Here is a 23442-nt window from a genome sequence, read left to right on the forward strand (position 1 = left end):
TAGAAATAATAAGGATTATACACAACGACATTGAACCAAAAGTGTATTAGTAGCCTATATGGAATGAGTTATAGTAAGACCCAAAGCCCAACTCAGGCAGCAGATGTGTTCTGTAGGCTACTGCTCACCGTCCATATACACCTATTTGGTTTTGGTTGTGTACTTTATAAGTCAACGCCGATACATACCAAATCAAACGATTAGTTTGCCTTGCTTTGGAGTCCGTGTCACGATGTGCAACTATTCTGAATGTCTAATGTTATATATTTGGTTGGTTGAATGAAGACAGCCACGCACGTTACGCTATCCAGTTGAACTGAGGGAATATCAATATGCAGCCTACCAATTTTACTTTCATACCACATGAATCCCTCACTGACAATATAGGACAACAAAATCCAAACACTTGAATTGCCACTGACTATTATATTTTGGATTATTGCATTGGTGATTTATCCTGTAGTGTAGTTCATTGTTATGATTCATAATCACAATTGTACTTACTTATATGTAATTTACCATTCCAGTAGAATGCAATTCATAATTGCAATTCATGGTGGTAGGTTAACACTGACTGTAGTTCCGGAAGAGAGGGGACTGCCTTGCTGCACGAGCACAAACTTTCAGACCAATAGGAAAGCTTCTACCTATAAACTCAAACATCCATTGGCGGACCTAGCCTCGCCGAGGAGAAAAGTTTTGGAAGACCGGCCCATGATTTGTCTGGATTGAAATGTAAGCCTGTCTCTCCTGCTATCAGGAAACACATCGCGGATTTGTCCTTCTCACTACTATCGTTAGTTCGGTTAACACAGTACCCGTGGCCGGAGGAGAACGAGGATTTGTGCTCCCCTAGACAGGTTTCCGGACACCAGCGAAACTGGACTCGGAACTGGACGGAAGGCGTAACTCCGAGTTCCCAATAATAATTTGTGGACTAAACGCAATGGGTAAGTTTATATGGAAATATTGTGTGGCCGATGATGGAGTTAGTCTATAACAGGCACTCGACCGGATATTCCTACATCTTTCAAGGAACGAATTATACCTACATTCTAATGAATCAATTATGATTGTAGGCCTATGGCTTGTATAGCGATGGTATGTAGCGATGGTATGTCTTCAAATAAAGGCCGAACAGTTTTAAGCTTCAGTTGGTTTTATTATGGGATTTTCCAGTGGCCGGTATTAATAGCCAATTAGTAAAACTATAGCATAGCTATGCGTAAAACATATTTTTACTGCAAATGTATCTTGAAATTCAAATACAACGCTATAACAATGGAGCAGTATGTTATGCACAAACTGAAAAGGTGCGGGGTTTTTATTTTCATCACACGCTTACTGATTCGATTCTTACGCATCTGTTTTGAGTGCATTACATATATATATCCCAATACATTTAAGACAGTATTAATAGCCAATTAGTAAAACTATAGCATATGCTCTAAATAAGCATTTAATTTGTCCTTAACGGGTTGAAAACGACGTTGCAGACCGCCTTATGTCGATTAAGGACTCAAAGAACGGGAAGCACGATTAACAACACTAGTCCTAAAGGGCCTTTACAGGCTACTACAGCAACAAGTCGTCTAATTTAAGATTTGTGTTTCATTGTGTTGCCTCTGTGTATGTTTCCATGACACCAGAGCCAGCCTTTGGAGAGGTGAACCAGCTCGGCGGGGTTTTTGTCAACGGCAGACCGCTTCCCAACGCAATCCGGCTGCGGATTGTAGAGCTCGCCCAGCTGGGCATCAGGCCTTGCGACATCAGCAGACAGCTCCGGGTCTCCCACGGCTGCGTCAGCAAGATACTGGCCCGGTACAACGAGACCGGCTCTATACTCCCGGGAGCGATCGGGGGCAGCAAACCACGGGTCACCACGCCTACAGTGGTCAAGCACATACGGACATACAAGCAGAGGGACCCGGGTATCTTCGCCTGGGAGATCCGGGACAGGCTACTGGCTGACGGAGTTTGTGACAAGTTCAATCTACCATCTGTGAGCTCCATCAGTAGGATCCTCCGCAACAAGATTGGGAATCTGTCCCAGCAGAGCCAGTATGAGTCCAGCAAGCAGTCGTCTCACCCACCACAACCAACGCTACCATACAACCACATATACTCGTATCCGACCCCCATCGGAGCCTCTGGGACCAAAGTACCGACTCCCCCGGGCATGCACTCCCTCCCTGGACACATGGCTATGCACAGGATATGGCCCTCCTCACACTCGGTAACAGATATTCTGGGGATTCGGTCGATAACAGAGCAACAAAGTAAGCATGATTTTTACTTTGGTACACGGGCAAACCAATTGCTGTAGTAAATGGTTAAAATTAATAGGAAAACGCATGGGTTGGGGTATGTGTGTGTGTGTAGTGGGCCTAGTGGCAAGATGTGTAACTTTATTAATTTGGAGGTATGCAGTTAAATATATGACCAATGCACATACCGGTCTGTATATGCACTGTTACTTACGAATAACAGATAAAAGAGTGACTATTCTGGAACGAACTACAAAAAAATAAATTGGCTAAGTTAATTCTGAGTTATTTTGCCAGTATTGGTTAGTGCATACATGAGTAAAGTTTAGTTCCTAGTTCAAAGGTTGCATTAAAACAGATGGTTAAAGGCTTGCAACTAATAAGTAAGGGGCGGATGTGGAATATTAGTGGGATAATGAAGGGAAGGCGCAGCGGTGCACGAGGAGATGAACTAAAATCAAAATGAGGTGTTCTTGGCTTTGCCATGCCATGTCTTACAGCCAGACATTTTGTTCTTGCACGACTTGCTTCAAAATACACTCCCCTGAAATGCAGTTTCACATGCTTTTAGTCTACCGGGCTGCTCTGTGTTGTTCCCTAAAGGATCATTCCGAGTTTAGAAACTTGTTTTTGTTACTTACAGTCATGTTTGGACAGTTAGGTTTCACTAGTGTGCTACCACAAATGCAAGTCTGTTTTGGAAGCATTGTAAAGCAAATCTGACCTCCATCAATCATGATACATTACTGTTGTTGTGAATACCATTTTTTAGTGACAACGTTTCTTGTGTTAGCAGAGTGTTAGATGTCAGTCGACCACCTATGCGCTTGTCATACCCGTGCTTCTGTCAGAAGTTAGAACGGCCTCAGGTCTCACCGCCTTGTGGATATGAACATGCCCTTCTCCTTAGTGCTTGTGTAGTCCTCATTAGATCCATGAGGCCTCGGCCATTCCATGTACCCATTTAACTCAGACAATCTAAACAACAAGGCTTCGCCCCTCAAAGGCAGCGCAGATCTTCAAGCCGAACAAGAATTCCCGGAGAGGAATGTGTTCTCAAAGGATGCCTTTATAAACAACTTATGCATTTCCAAATTATTAGCAGATGTTTGCTGCAGGTTTTGAAAGCCGAAATAAGTGTCATGTACACTGAATGACGTGAGGCCTTTTAGCGCCACAATCACTTCGCCAGCCTCGAGACTCAGATTTTCATAAAACAAATCCCTTCCTATGACATCGAACTGCTATTGGGTTTACACTACAACAGTGGATGAATACAGTAGACCTATTCTGAGACGAAGAGCGTTGACGCATAAGGCGAATATTGCCGTCATGCGTAAAGATGCGTAAATCATCATAATTGCATTTGAATTATGGCGATCATTCCAAAGGCGTTGGTCATCAAATGGCACTCTCGCTCTCTCACACACACACACACACACACACACACACACACACACACACACACACACACACACACACACACACACACACACACACACACACACACACACACACACACACACACACACACACACACACACCTTTCGCATTGCACTATTTTATAGGCCAGGCCTACCATGCCATCGAGAAAGGAAGATAAAGTACCATGCATATTCCTTCCTCGAATTAACCTAAGACAGCCTTATGTCAGTGAATGATTATTTTGGAAATAGCAAGAGACCCAAACATTTTAAACCGACAAAAATATTGAAACATATGTCTATGCACAAAATACACAAATCCAAGTAAAACCTGCTTTGTTGAAAGAAAGAAAAGGGGGCCGAGAAAAAAATGATCCAATGGTCTTCTCAAGTTACAACACTGGTGGGCTTGCTTTTCCAATTCTAAACGTTAGCACCCGTGTATAATATCATATCCATCATGTACAAAGGGGAAACGGTTAAAGTACATCTAATTTGTCCCCACAGAAAGACTGGTTTGGGTAAATGTTACTGACCATTACAGCAATGAGCTGTTCCGTTTTGATCAGTAGGCTAAGGCAAATACAAACACCACACACCACACACACGGGTACCAGGCGCCTTCTGTATGAAATATAAGTTGACCTAGAATTAATTCAGATTTGAGATGCCAAAAAGCTTTTTAAGTATAGGAATGTCTAAGCATAAAATCGCAAATGACGATCGTTGCTATTTCAAACATTTTTCGTGTCTTTGCTGGATAACTTTTTGTTGGGGGGTTTTTGCTAAAAAGCTGTAGGGGGTGAGGTGATATGAATGCCTAGAATGGTAGATGGGAGTGGTAGCGTGAAGTCTCTTCGGTTCATCTCCTCTGACCTTCCTCTCCTCTGTCTCTGTCTGTTTTGCCCCATGCAGTTAGTGACAGTTCGTCCTTTCCCAGTGCCAAACTAGAAGAATGGAGCGTTATAAACAGGACACATTTTCCGCCGTCAGCAAGCTCTCCAATAGTCAATGGCGTGCAGGATAAACCACCGCATTCTATAGAACCTGAAGCAAAATACACACAGGTAAAAGGAAACACATCCTTGATCAATAAAATTGCATCCTCGCCCATCTCTAACCTAATGTGTGTTAATCTCAACAACGGTGTAGTACAATATGATACCATTCAATTTTTTTTGGCCCACACTTATTGTATAATCAACGTAGAGTATGTTTTCCCGGTGCTTTTCAGTCATATTGACACGCTCTCTCCGCTGGGTGTGGGCGGTATGCCTCCAGACCAGACACCGCACCGCAGAGTGTTTTGGGCCTAGGCTAAGGGTTGTTCTTACGGCTACATTAGGCCTACTGTGCTATTACATTACTATTACTTGTTGTAGTTTTGTAACCATCATTGGCATATGATTGATTCCCTTCTGTGACAAATTAACCATGTACCTGGGACCCCATGACTCATCAATTTCCTTGCATGTGATAGCATGTTGACAAATGGACATGTACTGAGAAGCTCAGTGGCTGTCATTAGCGTAGCACGCCAAATTTAGATTTAAATTGGAACAGCTCTTGTCGATATAGCCAAACGTTGCATGGCCAAACGCTGTTAGGCATAATATATTTGAGAAATGATTTAGTATTTTCTGTTGTTGAAAATCGGTGTATTTTTCAACGTTGTGTTTTGCAGCCACTTGTCTTTGTCTTACAAGGTTTAGACTTTAGGGATATGAACGAAGAAACATTTTGTTTCGACTTCTCAAGTCCTCATATTTTCGACCAGTGAACGTGGCACGATGAATCAGGTCGTTGATTTACGCCATTGGACACGTTTCTACGGTTTATTTTTTGTTGCGAGAAAAGAAAATCCATAAGCATGAAACGGAGACAGACCGACTCATAATAAAAGTCTAGCCGTTGGAGAAAGATTATTTAAATGTTTAAATTTGAGTGTTATGTTTGTATATGTTATGCTTACAAGGATCATTAGGGCTGCTTAATTACATTACATTTCCATATTGTCTTAGCCAATGTGCTAAAATAACTAATATTAGGCCTAATGTAAATGAAAAATAAGACTGAAGTTTAAATAATTAAAACGCAATGACACATTTAAATATTTTGACCAATAGACTACATTTTAGGCATATTTATTAAGCCCCAATAATGATTTGCACGCTGATCTAATAGAAGTTGAAAGGCATTGCTGAAATTGTGGGTTCATTCCATCGAAACTTATCCCAGGCACTAATAGGCCTATAGTCGAAAAGCATATTATATTTTAGTGTGTATAAACGTTGTTTCATTCCAAAGGAAGAACATCTCACTAGACTCGGGATGGTGCATTTTATGTTGCGAAATAATACATCGACTGCAAACGGCGCAAACAACGTGTGAGGTGGAGGGACGAGGGAGAGGACAGGGAGTGTGAGCACGAGCGTGCATGAGGGATATAGTATGTTTAAGAAAGTGAGAGGGGGAGGAGGAGGCAGGCATAATTGGTATGATATATCGTCGGAGCCACGCGATCTATCTCGAGTTATGCATGGTAACCTCAATATATTCAATAGGCTACGGTTGGATGCATCAATGGGGACAAATGATGCAGAATAGCACATGCGGCGCCGGTGATATAACTCCCTGGGATAAAAATATGGAAAAAAACAAACATAGCCCAATGCCCATATGATCAGTAGGCCTATAAATTGCATAATCAGCCATAGGTCAAGTGTGTATTTTTAGTTCTACGTACTTTATATTTTACATATGTCAAAGTCTGATCTAAAGCATCGTCAGAATATAAGAAATGCTTATAATTCGATTAATTTTCAACTATTTTGATAGTAATTTGTAACGTATGACTTTCTCTGCGTGCCACAGGCTGCTATAGGCTTATACTTGTCAATGGAAATGTATTTGTAGACGATAACTTGCTGATGTACTAAATCCTTTCAAAATGGTGCATATTCAGTCCTATAGGCCCATATTTCAAAGCACAATACACATACTGCAGTTTGCACGCACTTTCAAACACACTACTCGTCCGCCCTCACCTCATGCACACCCACAGTCCCTCCCTCTTTACAATACAACTCGAGTAGTCTTGTGGCGATTGAAGTAAGAAGTGTGGATTTTCAAAAAGCGGAAGGTCAATTGCTATATGTTGATTATGTACAAATTCAAAGACTTTGCTAAAATAAGGATTATTTTTCTCAATCTTTCGAGTGTCAGCGAACAGCGCATGTAGCCTATGCAGCTGAAACGGCACAGCTATTTACTGATAAGAATGAAAAATGAAAAACTACCTCCCAATGACAGGTCCACAAAAGCATTAACAGATGAATAAAGACGAAATGTATTTTTTAATTTTTTAAATCCAACACACACGTAAGTATAAAAAAAAATGAATAGCCCGAAATCAAATAAATAAATCGTAACTTCGGGTTCTATAGGCCTTACAGTAGACCTACACGGAGTACCTTAGTACTTTTAACTGTACTTGAGGAGTCCCAGTCCTGCGCCTACGGGGCTGAGGGTGAGCTATCATGTCACTCTTTGGAAGAATAATGGAATCATTAACTTTCGATTTAAGGTAATGACACGCACATACATAAACAGTGCCCACGGCTCGGATGTGATGTTTAAATGCCTTTCTTCCGCTCCGGAACTCTAGAGTCTAGAGGATAGACTTTTTTTTAATCAGACATAACATAGACCATTAGGTTTCATGCTAATGACAAATCACTGGTTTTGACTGACATTTTGGATACGACAGCATTTTTCCTACAGTTAAGCTTTTATCTATTATTACAGCATTGGATGCATTTCAAGGCTTCTGTAGCCTAAATACCTCGAGATATTGGATTCTATTAAATATGAGAACACATTTCTTATCAGGCTAAAGAGGGCCTTGTGCAGCGTTCTCCTATACCAGTTCAGTGGACTGCTTTCATCCGTCAACACTGATTATTCTCAGTCATCTGGGTCGTTAGATGCTTTGTGCTTAGAAAAAAATAGAAAAATAGCTTAGAAAAAAATACACTGCATGGAAACAATCATCAAAAATAATGCGAATTATGTAACGAAAAAAAGCTATTGATTCGTTAAGCCTGTCTTTTCCGTTTGCCAGAATTGACTGTAGAATCGATAGACGTTAATAGAGCTCTTGCGCACAACAGGCAAGCCAAGGACTGTATTTTTTTGTTTACATTTTAAAAGTATGACTTAACATTGAATATTGACAAATAAAAGGGCGAAACAAACAACAATTAGGCCTATGCGAAAAGCAAGTCGTGTAGAATATCATGATTTGATCGAGTGAATCTAGCCTATTCCAGTAAACCTGTATGTGTGTATTTCATTATTTATCAATATCCTATAACGGGGGAAAAAATATTGTATCAAATTAAAATATGGGCAACATGGGCTAGGAAAGTCTTCTTCCTGAACTATTTTCAGTTTTCACAAATTGAAATATCTTGAAAAAACTAAACATAAATTCAAAGCAGTAGGCCTAGGGAAATACTCGGTAGAAAAAGTAGATCATTTAACCTCAAACTAAAATGACATTATGTAAATTGGCCCATAGCATTTTGCTTAGTGAAATAAAAATATCAGTTAAATATATAGCCCCCTTAAAAACGGAAAGCGATTAGAATTGGTGCATTGCACGTGCCCCGTCATGGCTGTGGATTTCAGTCGAAAGAAAAATATATATAAGCAATGGGTGTTTAGGTTGAGGAAATCCTGGACAAATACTAGACAGGAACGAGAAGTATGCTCACTTCTGCCGAAACCATTCGTATTCTCACTAGTTACAGAATAGACCACCCATGCATATAATGTTGAAACAATTGTGTGAATTCTTCAAGTTATGTTTTGTCATGGTGCCAAATGTTACTCATGCTTAACCCTGTAATTTTCTTTCCCTTCTTAATTTCTGTCATTCCAAATCTCCCCTGTCTCAATAAACCCTCAACTTCTCCCAACCCCTATTGTAATTCAGCCCCCATTTCACATGTTGTATACCTCACCACTGTACTCTTCACCCAAATTCTAACTCAACCCTAACTTCTCCCTCTCCTCCTCTCTCTCTCACCCTCTCCACTTCCCTCACTGCCATACTATATCACATTTCCCTTGTGTCTCTCCTCCCCATGGCTCACCTTCTCCCTCTCCCTCTCCCTTTCCTCCTCTCTCTCTCCACTTCCCTCACTGCCATACTATATCACATTTCCCTTGTGCCTCTCCTCCCCATGGCTCACCTTCTCCCTCTCCCTCTCTCTCTCCCTTTCCTCCTCTCTCTCTCCACTTCCCTCACTGCCATACTATATCACATTTCCCTTGTGCCTCTCCTCCCCATGTCTCACCTTCTCTCTCTAACTCTGTCTAACCTTGTGTTTCTCTCTCTCTCCCTCTAACAGACCCAGAGCGGCCTGCCCGTGCACAGTGAACAGTTATGTCTCTCTACCTACTGCTCTTACCTGCGTCTCACTCACAGAACTAGAATGACATCCTACTTCAATGGTCTCACCATCCTCTCTCTCTCTCTCTCTCTCCTCTCTCTGACAGACGCAGAGTGGCTTGCCCACAGTGAACAGTTATGTCACAGCGCCCAGCATCCCAGCCTACCACCCTCCCACCCCAGTGTCGCCCTACATGGGGTACAGCGCCACCACGTCGGCCTATGTGACCGGTCCCACATGGCAGCCGCACAGTGGCAGTGCTCTCTATCACCACAGCTGTGACAACATCGCCGCTCCGCTGGCCTTCAAGGGTATGACAGCCCACCACCGTGACGCCATCCACCCCCATGCCCACCCCATCACCGCCTCAGCACTGTAGAACACAGACAGACGGGCCGGTCGGATGGAGAGACAGAGGGAAGAAGAGGGGGAGCAGGACAGACGGACGGGCGGATGGAGATAAAAGAGGAGGGAGGAAGGAGATAAGGAGAAACAAGTCCTCCTTTACCATGGGTCTGGTGCCAGCTCATTGCACTCACTTCTTCTGTATTTATATGGTGACCTCACCTAGGCCCCATATCCATCACAACATTCTCTTCCATACCAAAGACACGGTGACCTCACCTAGGCCCCATATCCATCACAACATTCTCTTCCATACCAAAGACACGGTGACCTCACCTAGGCCCCATATCCATCACAACATTCTCTTCCATACCAAAGACACGGTGACCTCACCTAGGCCCCATATCCATCACAACATTCTCTTCCATACCAAAGACACGGTGACCTCACCTAGGCCCCATATCCATCACAACATTCTCTTCCAAACCAAAGACACGGTGACCTCACCTAGGCCCCATATCCATCACAACATTCTCTTCCAAACCAAAGACACGGTGACCTCACCTAGGCCCCATATCCATCACAACATTCTCTTCCAAACCAAAGACACGGTGACCTCACCTAGGCCCCATATCCATCACAACATTCTCTTCCAAACCAAAGACACGGTGACCTCACCTAGGCCCCATATCCATCACAACATTCTCTTCCATACCAAAGACATGGTGTGGAGAACTCAAGTTAACGCACAGTTAAAGACAGGACATGGAAGGGAGACCTTGCCACACTATCTACAGACATGACACTGGTCTGTGGCCCTGCAGAAAGCTGACTGGACAGGTGTATTGAAGGACTGACTGGCTGTTTCTCATATTTCCATGGCGGAAATTGTGCCATTCTCATCAAGGACTTGCCTCTTAAACCCATTTCTGCACACTTCTCTGCAAATGTTATTAGGGACAGGAGCTAAAGTACTGTAGGACAATCACAACCATGAGGGAAAAACAACGTTTGCATTTAAGTGTATCAGGGGTGATATCAATTGGTATTGTTTTGGTGTGTTTGTACGTTTGTACTTGTATTTTTTGGTTTATTATTTTGACAAGTTACAATCTTAATATTGAACATTGTTTTTTCACTTCTCGACTTAAATGTATCTCCATGTGTATTTATTAGACTGACTAAAAGGTTCTAGGGTTGAACGGAGTACAGTTATTACATCAGCAGGCCACGGTGGAAACAGTTTAGGCCTATACGAATGTTCCCAACACACTTTGACAGCCTTTGGCATTAGTCTTCTGTGTAAATGTTTGAAACGACATTATGATAAAATGGTACAGCTGCACAGGTCCAATCTAATATCCACAATGAAATTGAATGTATCTTCATTAAAGGAAACTGTGTGGATTTGACCCGATTCTTCCTGAATTGTAGCAGATGTTTCAAAAGATCCCAAAAACACCTTCTGCGTGAAATAATATTCTACACACTTTTAAAAGTCACACGCACCTGCTGAATGAACCCAGTGTTGTATAAATATATGCAATCATTTTGATACATTTTAAGCAAGCGCTTAGTTCTTTCATGAAAGATTTTTGATGGTCATAAAATCGTTAAAATTTGTCAGTGATATTAGGCTATTTGTTGGCTACGACTCGAGGTTCAGAAAGGCTGAAAAAGCGACATTGTTTACAATAACTTCTCGAAACATTCTCCGTGTGTTGCTACTTTCTTTTGCCAACCTGATGTTTGCTTGCCATGAGGCGAGAAGGGCCGAATGTTGCGTGCGTGATTCCAACAGGGCTTCGGGCGTAGTCAACTCATGGCAGAGTGGTATACGTCGGCTGTCTTGTACAAAATTGATTCACTTGGAATTTGGGAGAGGAAAAACGTTGGAAGGTTGCCGACGGGGTGCTCTACAACTTCGTAATCCATAGAGAATACATCTCGTTCTTTCTCCTTTCCCCCTTTATGGCATTTTGACTCTGAAGGGGTAGGCCACATTCCAATTATGCATGTGTGTTGAATTCAATTTTTGACCATTGTAACCTTCTTCTCCTACCGATAATATCTTTAACCATATTAAAATGCACAGCTTTTGGCGTAGATAACATTTATTTGTTGTAGTTTTAAATACATTTCTTCTAAAGACACTAGAAATGTATCAATGGTTTTTAATAATCATTTTTTTCTCCAGTCTCAATGGATGGGAAAATAGTGTGCGTAAAACGTGACCAAAAGAGAGTGATTCAATGAGTGTCTCGAGAAATGTTTGACATGAGAGAAAGATGACGTTCAGAAGGCCCATTCAACCATGGACTGGGTAAAGCACTCGAACCACAAGGCCACTGTTTTGGTACCTGTTCTCGTCATCTAGGTATAAACCAAAAGCCTTTGTGCCTCCAATGGCATTGTGTCTGTCTGATCAAGGGGCTGATGGAGGGAGGAGGAGAGAGAGCGTATGTATGTATGTATGTATGTCGGAGTAGCAAACCGACCTCCACTCCAACTCAGAGACTAGTACTGACAAAGACATACTGTTTTGCCTGTGGTCTGTGAGGTCACCAGCCACCTGACCTAGAGTGTGTACACTCATTAGGTCCTTAGCAAACAGCAGGCCAGCAGCACCAGGCTGAGGTTGTGCTGCATGAGGTGTGTACGTGTTTGTTTGTGTGTGTGTGTGTGTGTGGTGTGTGTGAGCTTGATGAAACATGGCAGCTCATTTACAAAGTATACTTCATTAATGTATTACATAGGCAAGGACGTAGGTTTCAGAGGTGTGTGTGTGTATATATGTGTGTGTGTGTGAGAGAGAGAGAGAAGTGTGTGTAAGCTTGATGGAACTCAGGAGCTATTTCACATTAACATATTATATATGTGCCACAAAGGAAAGGGGATGGGTGCCCAAGTCCCCACCAGCCCAGCCCGCCAGTGTTACAGCATAAACAGTCCCTCTGTTTGTGCGACAGTGTAAACATTCCTCTGTCCTTTGCAGGCCGGTGCTGATTTGACTTGGAAAGCACTCTCCCCCGCATCCAGTGGTCACGGACCGTTGCATCAGGGATCCTAGTGTTGTTTTTGACCGTACGTGAGCCACATCACAGACCTGTAGTGAGATGATCAGGAGCCCTATGTATAAAGTGTCTCGCAGTATTAGTGCTGACTTAGGATCAGTTTAGCCTTTTAGATCACAATGACAGATTGCATGGACGGGGGAGGGACGGGTACGGGGGTGATCCTAGATCAACACTACTAGTGAGATAAACATACACTGTACCAGCCCTACTTAGAATCCCTTCAATCCATCATCAAACAACAGAGAGAACAACCCAGTCACAGCGTTCAACCTTAAGACATGAGAGGTGAGAAAAGATTGGCTGTACTACACGGTATGGGTTGATGTAGACTGACAAAACAACTAAAATGCACATCACTCTTGGACAAAGTCCATTTCTTTTGGCTCATAGGAATGAAACAAAAAATATAACCACGTTAAATTAAGCCAATGCTTTAAACATTTTTTTAAAATAATAATACATGGGAATTATATAACGCTTTTCAATGACCCAGAGTCGCTTTATAATAGTATACATTTTTTTCTTCCAACAATGCCAGAGTAACAGCCAGAAAATCTATGATCCAAATGTTTGTAAACAACCATAACTAGTTTGATGTAAAACTATGGGTACTCTTTGGTCTAATCTGGGCACTCTTCAGGATAATGTAGGTCAAACGTTATGGAAGTGAGGTCTAATAGGGAAACTGTCGTTTTAAGAATGAAGGGGGGGGACACACACACACACACACACACATGTTGTTAATTAATGATGTTGAGTCTGCCTCCAAATGTCATATGGTTATCTTTACTCCACTACACGCAATCAGAAACAAGACAAGCTCCAACTAAAGTGTGCTACACACACACACTACTGGAATACATGGGTTAAGAACGCATTTAAATGCACGCACGCACACACAGTGTACTAAAGTAACACTAAGCAGGGCGCTACACACACACACACACACACACACACACACACACACACACACACACACACACACACACACACACACACACACACACACAGTCTACTAAAGTAACACTAAGCAGGGTGCTACACATACACACTCAGTTTACTAAAGTAGCACTAAGCAGGGTGCTATACACACACTCAGTCTACTAAAGTAACACTAAGCAGGGTGCTACACACACACACACTCAGTCTACTAAAGTAACACTAAGCAGGGTGCTACACACACACTCAGTTTAATAAAGTAACACTAAGCAGGGTGCTACACACACACACACACACAGTCTACTAAAGTAACACTAAGCAGGGTGCTACACATACACACTCAGTTTAATAAAGTAACACTAAGCAGGGTGCTACACACACACACACACTCAGTCTACTAAAGTAACACTAAGCAGGGTGCTACACATACACACTCAGTTTACTAAAGTAGCACTAAGCAGGGTGCTACACACACTCAGTCTACTAAAGTAACACTAAGCAGGGTGCTACACACACACTCAGTCTAATAAAGTAACACTAAGCAGGGTGCTATACACACACACACTCAGTCTACTAAAGTAACACTAAGCAGGGTGCTACACACACACACACTCAGTCTAATAAAGTAACACTAAGCAGGGTGCTACACACACACACACTCAGTCTACTAAAGTAACACTAAGCAGGGTGCTACACACACACACACTCAGTCTACTAAAGTAACACTAAGCAGGGTGCTACACACACACTCAGTCTAATAAAGTAACACTAAGCAGGGTGTTACACACACACACACTCAGTCTAATAAAGTAACACTAAGCAGGGTGCTACACACACACTCAGTCTACTAAAGTAACACTAAGCAGGGTGCTACACACACACACACACACACACACACACACACTCAGTCTAATAAAGTAACACTAAGCAGGGTGCTACACACACACACACACACACTCAGTCTACTAAAGTAACTCTAAGCAGGGTGCTACACACACACACACACACACACACACACACACACACACACACACACACACACACACACACACACACACACACACACACACACACACACACACACACACACACACACACACACTCAGTCTACTAAAGTAACACTAAGCAGGGTGCTACACACACACACACACACACATACAGTCTACTAAAGTAACACTAAGCAGGGTGCTACATACACAACTACAGAAATACATGGGGTTAGGCACGCTCTTGTTCATTGGACTTTTTAAAAGGAAGGTGACAATAGACAGATTGTTTTCTATGTGTCTTAAAAACAGCATGTTTAAACACACAGGTGAGTAAAAATGATAAATTAGCAGGTCCGTTCTGGGGAGCCAAACCACTTGCACATCTGGTGTGTGTGGCATGATGCTTTAACAGAGACTAGGTTAGGTGTACCTTCCATTTTTAACCCTGTCAGCACAGAACACTACCGTCAAACTCAAAGTGTGGATCCTACACAAGGTATTGGGGAAGCTACTTTGAAAATATAGTTTACCAATTACTTCACACTGAAAAACTGTTAAGCTACACTAAAGTTACCCTTAAAAATATATATAGTTTACTTAACTGAAGTTACTTTGAAAAGCAGTTTCACTACATCTAAACTACTTATTGATCAATTTAAATCTGAAATGTCATAAACTACATTTCACATACTGTGAGGTCAACACAATGTAATTTTGCCTATTAAACACACACAAAAAAACAAATGTTTCAAGTGATAATGAGGCAGGTTTGATGCCAAAAAATAAAAGAAAATATTGCATTGTCTTTTCCTTTTGCAAAATAAGTATTGTGTAGTTACAGTAGGTAGCTACGATGCTAAATGTGAAAAAAAGTTATGAACTACTGAAAACACTACCCAGATTTGAATTTAGTTCAAATACCACCAAAGTACTGCAAAATGCAGTTGAACTACATATAGTTACCTACTCCCCAACACTGCCTACAAATACTGTGGATACAGTATTTTCATCTTTCACTTCCCTCTATATCCACTGTGGCCTGGTAGGGAAAAAAACAGGCTGCTACTTCATTTAAGCTGTGACAAGGCTACTACTGTATGTTTTCTCATGATTGTACGGCTGTCAAAGAGGAGATGGGGATACGCCATTCTGAGGAAGACATGTCAGCCTTGGAGACAGACAAAGAGAGAGCAAGGAATTCCTACACAGGTGGGGGAAGTGAAGAAACGGAGAACGGCGAGGCCGGGGTAGAGCGTGGCGGCTATATGTTCAGTAAAGGGGGAAGGCGTTACAGTTTGCATGCCTGTATGCGTGTGTGAGGGAGGAGTGTACTGCGTTGCTACGTTACTCCAGTGCACACGTACCCGAACACATGTTGCAAGAACTCCAGAACAAACGCGTGCATTCGACACTCCATTACGAAGAGAACAGGTTAAGCATTTACAATTCCATCCATCCGCAGCCTTCAGTTGTTAGTCTATCACCGACCGTACAGTGGGCCTCGGGGCAAAGAACCGGGAGTCTTTCCATTTTTGGCAGAGAGCAGCTCACACATTAATGATGAGTGTCAAATAGCAACCTGACTCAACATAGCCTACTGCTGACTGCTGCCAGGAGAGGGGGGTGGGGTGGGGGGGTGGAGAGAGAAGGAGCCAGGCTAAGCCACAGGTGTGTGTGTGTGTGTGTGTGTGTATGTGTGTGTGTGTGTGAGAGAGTGCCTACAGGAGAAATACAGCAGAATGAGAAAGTGTGTTGTAGACTCCATTCTCTGCTCAAATATTTGAATATCTGGAGGTTGTTACTTGAGCTTGTTGTAAGCTACGCTGCACCAGTGATTCAGTCAGCCCCACAGACCCAGAGAGGAGACTGATATGAAGGCACACTCTTGGCTAACAGCTTCTATGGCTGACAGGAACACACGCTCATGCATGCACGCACACACGTCTCGCTCTCTCCCTCCCTCCCTCCCGCACACACACAAACACACACACACACACACTTCAAGTTTGACGTGTTTTAATCTGTCACATACAAGTAGCTTCATAGGGACTTTGAAAAAGATATTCTACGAAAAAAATAAAATCACAAACTATTTCAAGATATCAATGCGAGTCTCTATTGTCTTCTATGATGATTTTGTCATTTCTATTCAATGTGTACAAAAATGACAGAATTTTACAGGAAGCTTCATCCTGTGCCTGATTCCGTTTATGTGAATTCGACTTTGAATTAATGCACTGTGGGTGGAGCGCACGCGCGCGTGTGTGTGTAATCTGGACATTTGGGCTTGGAACACCGGCTGTGTGTTTGAAATAGTTTGTAGTGGACTCTAAACCCCCTGTATGTTAAATTGGTTTACATTAGTATGGCAGCGAGATACAATATAGGACTCATCTATGCACACAGTATGTAATGGCATGCATGGCTATTGTATTAGAAGTGTTAAGTTGTTCCCAATAATGTTTGTGCATTAAATGAGGCAGGGCCTTGATTTGTCGAGGTGGATTATTATTGAGTGTAATGGAAGATGAGCTTGTATGGCTGCAATGTGGATAACAGATCAGTGTTATGCGTTATGGTTCTATTCCAATTATACTACGGTTGTATTCTGGTTGTACTATGGTTGCATTCTGGTTATACTATGGTTGCATTCTGGTTGTAGAATGGTTGCCTTCTGGTTATACTATGGTTGTATTCTGGTTGTACTATGGTTGCCTTCTGGTTATACTATGGTTGCCTTCTGGTTATACTATGGTTGCATTCCGATTATACTACGGTTGTATTCTGGTTGTACTACGGTTCTATTCTGGTTGTACTACGGTCGTATTCTGGTTGTACTATGGTTGTATTCTGGTTGTACTATGGTTGTATTCTGGTTGTACTATGGTTGCATCTGGTTGTACTATGGTTGCCTTCTGGTTATACTATGGTTGCATTCTGGTTGTACAATGGTTGTATGTATGGGACGGGCACTAGCTGGAACAGTCTATTGGAGGTCACAGGGTTTAGGGAGGCCTGTGGATGTTGGAACCTGAGACAGCAGGCCTCCTAAGGCTGCCTGGTGCGCTTCAGTAAACTACCTGGTGGGCATCCTAATAGATTGCCTGGTGGGCACCTTAAGGCATGGCTGGTGGGCACCTTAAGGCATGGCTGGTGGGCTTCTTCTCATCACCAGTTCTTATTTAACCATCCAGATACGTATTCATACACCAGCAGCATCACAGCTCCACCTAGGAGGAGGAGAAGACAACGGGGCATAGAGATTAATACAATACTACACATTATAATACTGATTATGTCATCTAATTCCATGTGTGGAGTTGTAGGGCTGGGCGACATGGCCCAAAATATCATATCATGGTATTAAAAATAATCGGACGGTATGATGGTATTTAACATTATTTAAAACATTCCACAGGCCACAATCAACAGCCTGATCAACTCTATGCGAAGGAGATGTTTCACACTGCATGAGGCAAATGGTGGTCACACCAAATATTGACTGGTTTTCTGATCCACGCCCCTACTTTCTTCTTTAAGGTATCTGTTGACCAACAGATGCATATCTGTATTCCCAGTCATGTGAAAAATAAAGTATTTGAAATGATTGCATGTTGCGTTTATATCTTTTTTTCAGTGTAGAGGGTAAAGTAAAAACCCAAACCGGTCCGTGCATCAATACCGGTAAATTGTAAAATACTGTATTTCGCCCAGCCCTATGGAGTTGCCAGACTGATTTTTAGAAGGACATGCTGTGCAATAACTATTATACCAAGATAAGGGTTAGGCTATCATTAGCAGAGACCACATCTAGATAAAAAAAACATCTATAATATAGTATAATCAACCTCTCATTTAGTGATATGATGAAAGACATAGGCTGCATTTTAAATTAGCCATAACATTCAAGATGTACTGTAACAAATAGCATACGTCTCTTTACCAAAAACATTGCTCCTCTGATAAAAATGCTATATTATTATTTCTCAGTCTGTAATGACCAAACGTTTGGGAAGAAAGTGAATTGAATAGTAGTAGGAACGTCACCTGGTCCGAGTCTCATGATCTTGGGGACCAGTCCTTTGTACAGCGCCAAGTATCTGGAGAAATAATACAATATTACATCTGGAGAAACGACAGAGGTGTCTTAGAACTAAGAAAAAAAGATAACATTACTTAAAAAATTAAATAAACACTGGGATCCCTTTTATTCTAAATCCCTGTACAGTGTGTGTGTGAGTGTATGTGCGTGTGCATGAATGCGCCAACATGTGTGTGTAATTACGAGTGTTGGCATTATTGGGCTTAGCAGATGCGACTGCCTGCCCGGTTTCTGTCTCCCTCGCAGGTCAGGTAGAGAGAGAGAGAGAGAGAGCACACTAATAGTCATTGGTGTTTAGTGTAGTGTAACTTAAGGGTATACCTACTATCTGCGCTAACCTTAATGTTTTCAAGGTGATCAGTGTTCCTGGCTGGCGCTGGCCTCCCTTACCCGTCACCACTCCCTCCCCCATCCCACACTACGCCTCCTGCTCACCTACCCCCGCCACTGATGGCGTTAATAAGGCTCGACCCACTTCCTCCCTGCCCCTCTGTCTGATTAGATTGACCCATGGAGCGCCGCGCGGCTCGTTAGGACAGCCTTAACGACGTCTCCCATAGGGACCACTAATTAGCTGCGACTGTGTTGTGTTAGAGCATGGGGACTGGACGGAGTGGGCTGAGAGTAGACCTCTCTCTCTCTCTCTCTCCCTCTTCCTCCTCTCTCCCTCTTGAAAAAGCAGCAGTGAGTCAGTGCCACTCCTACAGCAGCATCAGCCCCCCCTAGGCCCCAGACAATACACTAGTCGACCCAACAACACCTAGGAACCACATCAAGAGGTTCAGATGTCTTGGCGTAATGGCTAAGGGGTTGAGTCGCTGGACCCGGGTTAGAGTCCAGGCTGAGGCAACCCCCCGGACTTCAGCGCTCCATACGTACCCTTCCTCCCGGTAGACCAGGCCCATGGTCTGGAAGCAGGTCCGGTACTTGATCTCTCCCGGTATGGGCTGGGGAGCCTGGATGCGGCTTTTGGCCACGTCGAAGGGAATGTTGACACAGGAAGAGATGGTTCCAGAAGCCAGGCCAATAGCAAACTTCCTCAGGAACTCCAGGGTTGGGTCCTGACAGGGGAAAAGGGAGAGACAGGGACAAAGAAGAGAGACAGAGAAGAACGAGAGATGGGAGAGAGATAGAGATGTTCACTAAAGAGACAGAGGTCTGTGCTGCAGCAGTATCCATGGATGTTCCTCTTTCATTTATCTGCCTGGACATCTTTTTCTATTTTATAATCTGCCTGCACCAGGTCATTGTTCAATATGAAAGAAAGAGATAGTGATATATACAGTTGAAGTCGGAAGTTTACATACACTTAGGTTGGTGTCATTAAAACTTGTTTTTCAACCACTCTGAAAATTTCTTTGAAACAAATTATAGTTTTGGCAAGTCAGTTAGGACATCTACTTTGTGCATGACACAAGTCATTTTTCCAGCAATTGTTTACAGACAGATTATTTCACTTAATTCAAATATAATTCACTGTATCACAATTCCAGTGGGTCAGAAGTTTACATACACTAAATTGTCTGTGCCTTTAAACAGCTTGGAAAATTCCAGAAAATTATGTCATGGCTTTAGAAGCTTCTGTTAGGCTAATTGACATCATTTGAGTCAATTGGAGGAGTGCCTGTGGATGTATTTCAAGGCCTACCTTCAAACTCAGTGCCTCTTTGCTTGACATCATGGGAAATCAAAAGAAATCAGCCAAGACTTCAGAAAAACAATTGTAGACCTCCACAAGTTTGGTTCATCCTTGGGAGCAATTTCCAAACGCCTGAAGGTACCACGTTCATCTGTACAAACAATAGTACGCAAGTATAAACACCATGGGACCACGCAGCCGTCATACCACTCAGGAAGGAGACGCGTTCTGTCTCCTAGAGTTAAACGTACTTTGGTGCGAAAAGTGCAAATTAATCCCAGAACAACAGCAAAGGACCTTGTGAAGATGCTTGAGGAAACGGGTACAAAAGTATCTATATCCACAGTAAAACGAGTCCTATATCGACATATATCGCTCAGCAAGGAAGAAACAACTGCTCCAAAACCGCCATAAAAAAGCCAGACTACGGTTTGCAACTGCACATGGGGACAAAAATCGTATTTTTTGGAGAATTGTCCTCTGGTCTTACGAAACAAAAATATAACTGTTTGGCCATCATGACCATCGTTATGTTTGGAGGAAAAAGGGGGATGTTTGCAAGCTGAAGAACACCATCCCAACAGTGAAGCACGGGGGTGGCAGCATCATGTTGTGGAGGTGCTTTGCTGCAGGAGGGACTGGTGCACTTGACAAAATAGATGGAATCATAGGGCCTCCCAGGTGGCTCAGTGGTCTAAGGCACTGCATCGCAGTGCTAGCTGTGACACCAGAGACTCTGGGTTCGAGCCCAGGCTCTGTCGCAGCCGGCTGCGACTGGGAGGTCCATGGGGCGACTCACAATTGGCCTAAATTCGTCCGGATTAGGGAGGGTTTGGCCAGTAGGGATATCCTTGTCTCATCGCGCACTATCGACTCTAGGCTAGGTGTACGGTGTTTCCTCAGACGCAATATAATATGCGGCTGGCTTCCGGGTTGGATGCGCGCTGTGTTAAGAAGCAGTGCGGCTTGGTTGGGTTGTGTTTTGGAGGAGGCATGGCTCTCGACCTTAGTCTCTCCCGAGCCCGTACGGGAGTTGTAGCGATGAGACAGGATAGTAACCACTAACAATTGGATACCACGAAATTGGGGAGAAAAAGGGGGTAAACATTTAAAACAAAAAAAGATGGCATCATGAGGCAAGAAAATGATGTGGATATATTGAAGCAACATCGCAAATGGGTCTTCCAAATGGACAATGACCACAGACATACTTCCAAAGTTGTGGCAAAATGGCTTAAGGACAACAAAGTCAAGGTATTGGAGTGGCCATCACAAAGCCCTGACCTCAATCCTGTATAAAATTTGTGGGCAGAACTGAAAAAGCGTGTGCGAGCAAGGAGGCCTACAAACCTGACTCAGTTACACCAGCTCTGTCAGGAGGAATGGGACAAAATTCCCCAAACTTATTGTGGGAAGCTTGTATTAGGCTACCAGAAAGCGTCTGACCCGAGTTAAACAATTTAAAGGCAATGCTACCAAATACTAATTGAGGGTATGTAAACTTCTGTGATGAAATAAATAAAAGCTGACATAAATCATTCTCTCTATTATTCTGACATTTCACATTCTTAAAATAAAGTGGTGATCCTAACTGACCCAAGACAGGGTATTTTTACTAGGATTAAATGTCAGGAATTGTGAAAAACTAAGTTTAAATGTATTTTGCGAAGTTGTATGTAAACTTCGGACTTCAACTGTATATATCTTGATGGTGTAGTGATGAAATCCAACCCAACCCAACAGGATAGATGTAAGGACAATGTGTGCGTGTGGGGGGTAGAGAGAGAGAGAGAGAGCAATGACTCTGACTCATGCATATGATTGCAAAGCAAAGCTGACATGAAAACCCTGATCATTTTATGGTAGCAAGGGGGAAAATTAGTGCTTCCTGACTGCAGTTTCCACCTCTCTGATTGGCTGAAGCACATGTCTGTTTGTGCGCTTGCTAGAGAGAGAGAGGATTTATAAACAGGGTTCATGCAGGCAGACTGGCGGAGGCATATGGGGACAATTTAGTCTAATTGGGCATTGACTCTCTCTGCAGCACAGGGGTATTACTGTGTGTGTGTGTGTGTGTGTGTGTGTGTGTGTGTGTGTGTGTGTGTGTATTACTGTACCAAAGAGAGAGAGAGAAGTCCTGGTCGGCCCAGGGAACTCTGAAGGTTAATTGGTCAGGATATATATATATATATTTTTTTTTTTATACAAATGACAGAAGCCTATAGAAAGGCAGATCCTGGACAAGCCTGTATCTTGTCAAAGATCTGGACACTGAGTGCTGCTGAGTTAAATAACGGATCATCTTAGAGTTTTTTTTTTTTAAGTAGAATTTGGAGTACGGAACTGCTTGAAGTGGAATAAAAATTTCCGGTACTCATTTTAGTTTTACAGTACCGGTACTCATAAAAGAGTTGGGGTACTCAACCCAGAGGTTACATTTGAGTTACTGAGGAGGTTACATTTTAGTCTGGCCTCTGAACACCAACATGTACTTACAATAAGCACCAACTCAGACATTCACTTCTGACGGCACTGTGTTAGGAACAGCCCATTCAAATGCACATGAACGTGGCACAGTGAATTTGACTGCCGACACGACTGAGTTGCGATTCTCATTGCTCACCCTGCTAACAAAAGCATTTGAAGGGGTTCAATAATCAGCCCAGCCCGTCTCTGCTGGAGCAAGTTATATCTATCCTGTAACTATACAATGGGCTGAGCTTCACCTAAAACAGGCTCAACTCCAGCCAAGCCTGCAGGTAGGTATAATGCATTATGATGCAGTTATAATGCATAGTTAGACTTATATGACCCCCTTTTTTCCATCTCACAATGATTCCGCCTAAATACCAGCCATTCTGAGTCAGTAGAAAAATTCCTGAACAGAGAGATATGACTGGGTTTCCCCAAAGGATCACTCTCTGAAGCTAAGATAACCAAGCCTAAGAAGTGGTCATTTTCCCTCTATTGACCACTTTAATACAGTTCACGCATGATAATAACTATCCATAAGCGCCATCCATAAATGCCAGAATCATGCAGACCAGGGGTGAATTCACCCAATAAAAAAAGCTTCAGTCAAAACGGCTTCCACATCTACCCCACTGTAGAACTAACTTCCTCCTGAAATAATAATACACTGTCTGCTTTCAATTAGTCCATGGAAGTCAATCTAGGATGCATCGCAAATGGCATCCTACT

At 42.7% G+C, this 23442-nt stretch overlaps 2 protein-coding genes across 5 annotated transcripts in view; one reads left to right on the forward strand and one right to left on the reverse strand.

Annotated features, from left to right (window-relative positions):
• The first annotated feature begins 697 nt into the window (after positions 1 to 697).
• On the forward strand, positions 698 to 10902 carry pax9 (paired box 9). Its single transcript, XM_020487664.2, has 4 exons — positions 698 to 950; positions 1650 to 2279; positions 4607 to 4758; positions 9257 to 10902. Exons 1-4 carry the CDS (start codon positions 947 to 949, stop codon positions 9527 to 9529), a joined length of 1059 nt encoding a protein of 352 aa, XP_020343253.1. The 5' UTR covers positions 698 to 946; the 3' UTR covers positions 9530 to 10902.
• Positions 10903 to 16499: 5597 nt separating this feature from the next.
• The window catches only part of slc25a21 (solute carrier family 25 member 21), a 154195-nt gene continuing 147252 nt past the window's right edge, over positions 16500 to 23442 (reverse strand). For all 4 annotated transcript variants that reach the window (XM_020487667.2, XM_020487666.2, XM_020487665.2 and 1 more), the window contains 3 exons: positions 19482 to 19663; positions 18548 to 18600; positions 16500 to 17730 (listed from right to left, as the gene is read on the reverse strand). In XM_020487667.2, the coding sequence (XP_020343256.1) occupies positions 17669 to 17730; positions 18548 to 18600; positions 19482 to 19663 (297 nt within the window). In that variant the 3' untranslated portion in view covers positions 16500 to 17668. The remainder of the gene's footprint in view (positions 17731 to 18547; positions 18601 to 19481; positions 19664 to 23442) is intronic.

The sequence above is a fragment of the Oncorhynchus kisutch genome, linkage group LG7 (genome assembly GCF_002021735.2).
Source record: "Oncorhynchus kisutch isolate 150728-3 linkage group LG7, Okis_V2, whole genome shotgun sequence".
NCBI classification, from domain to species: Eukaryota; Metazoa; Chordata; class Actinopteri; order Salmoniformes; family Salmonidae; genus Oncorhynchus; species Oncorhynchus kisutch.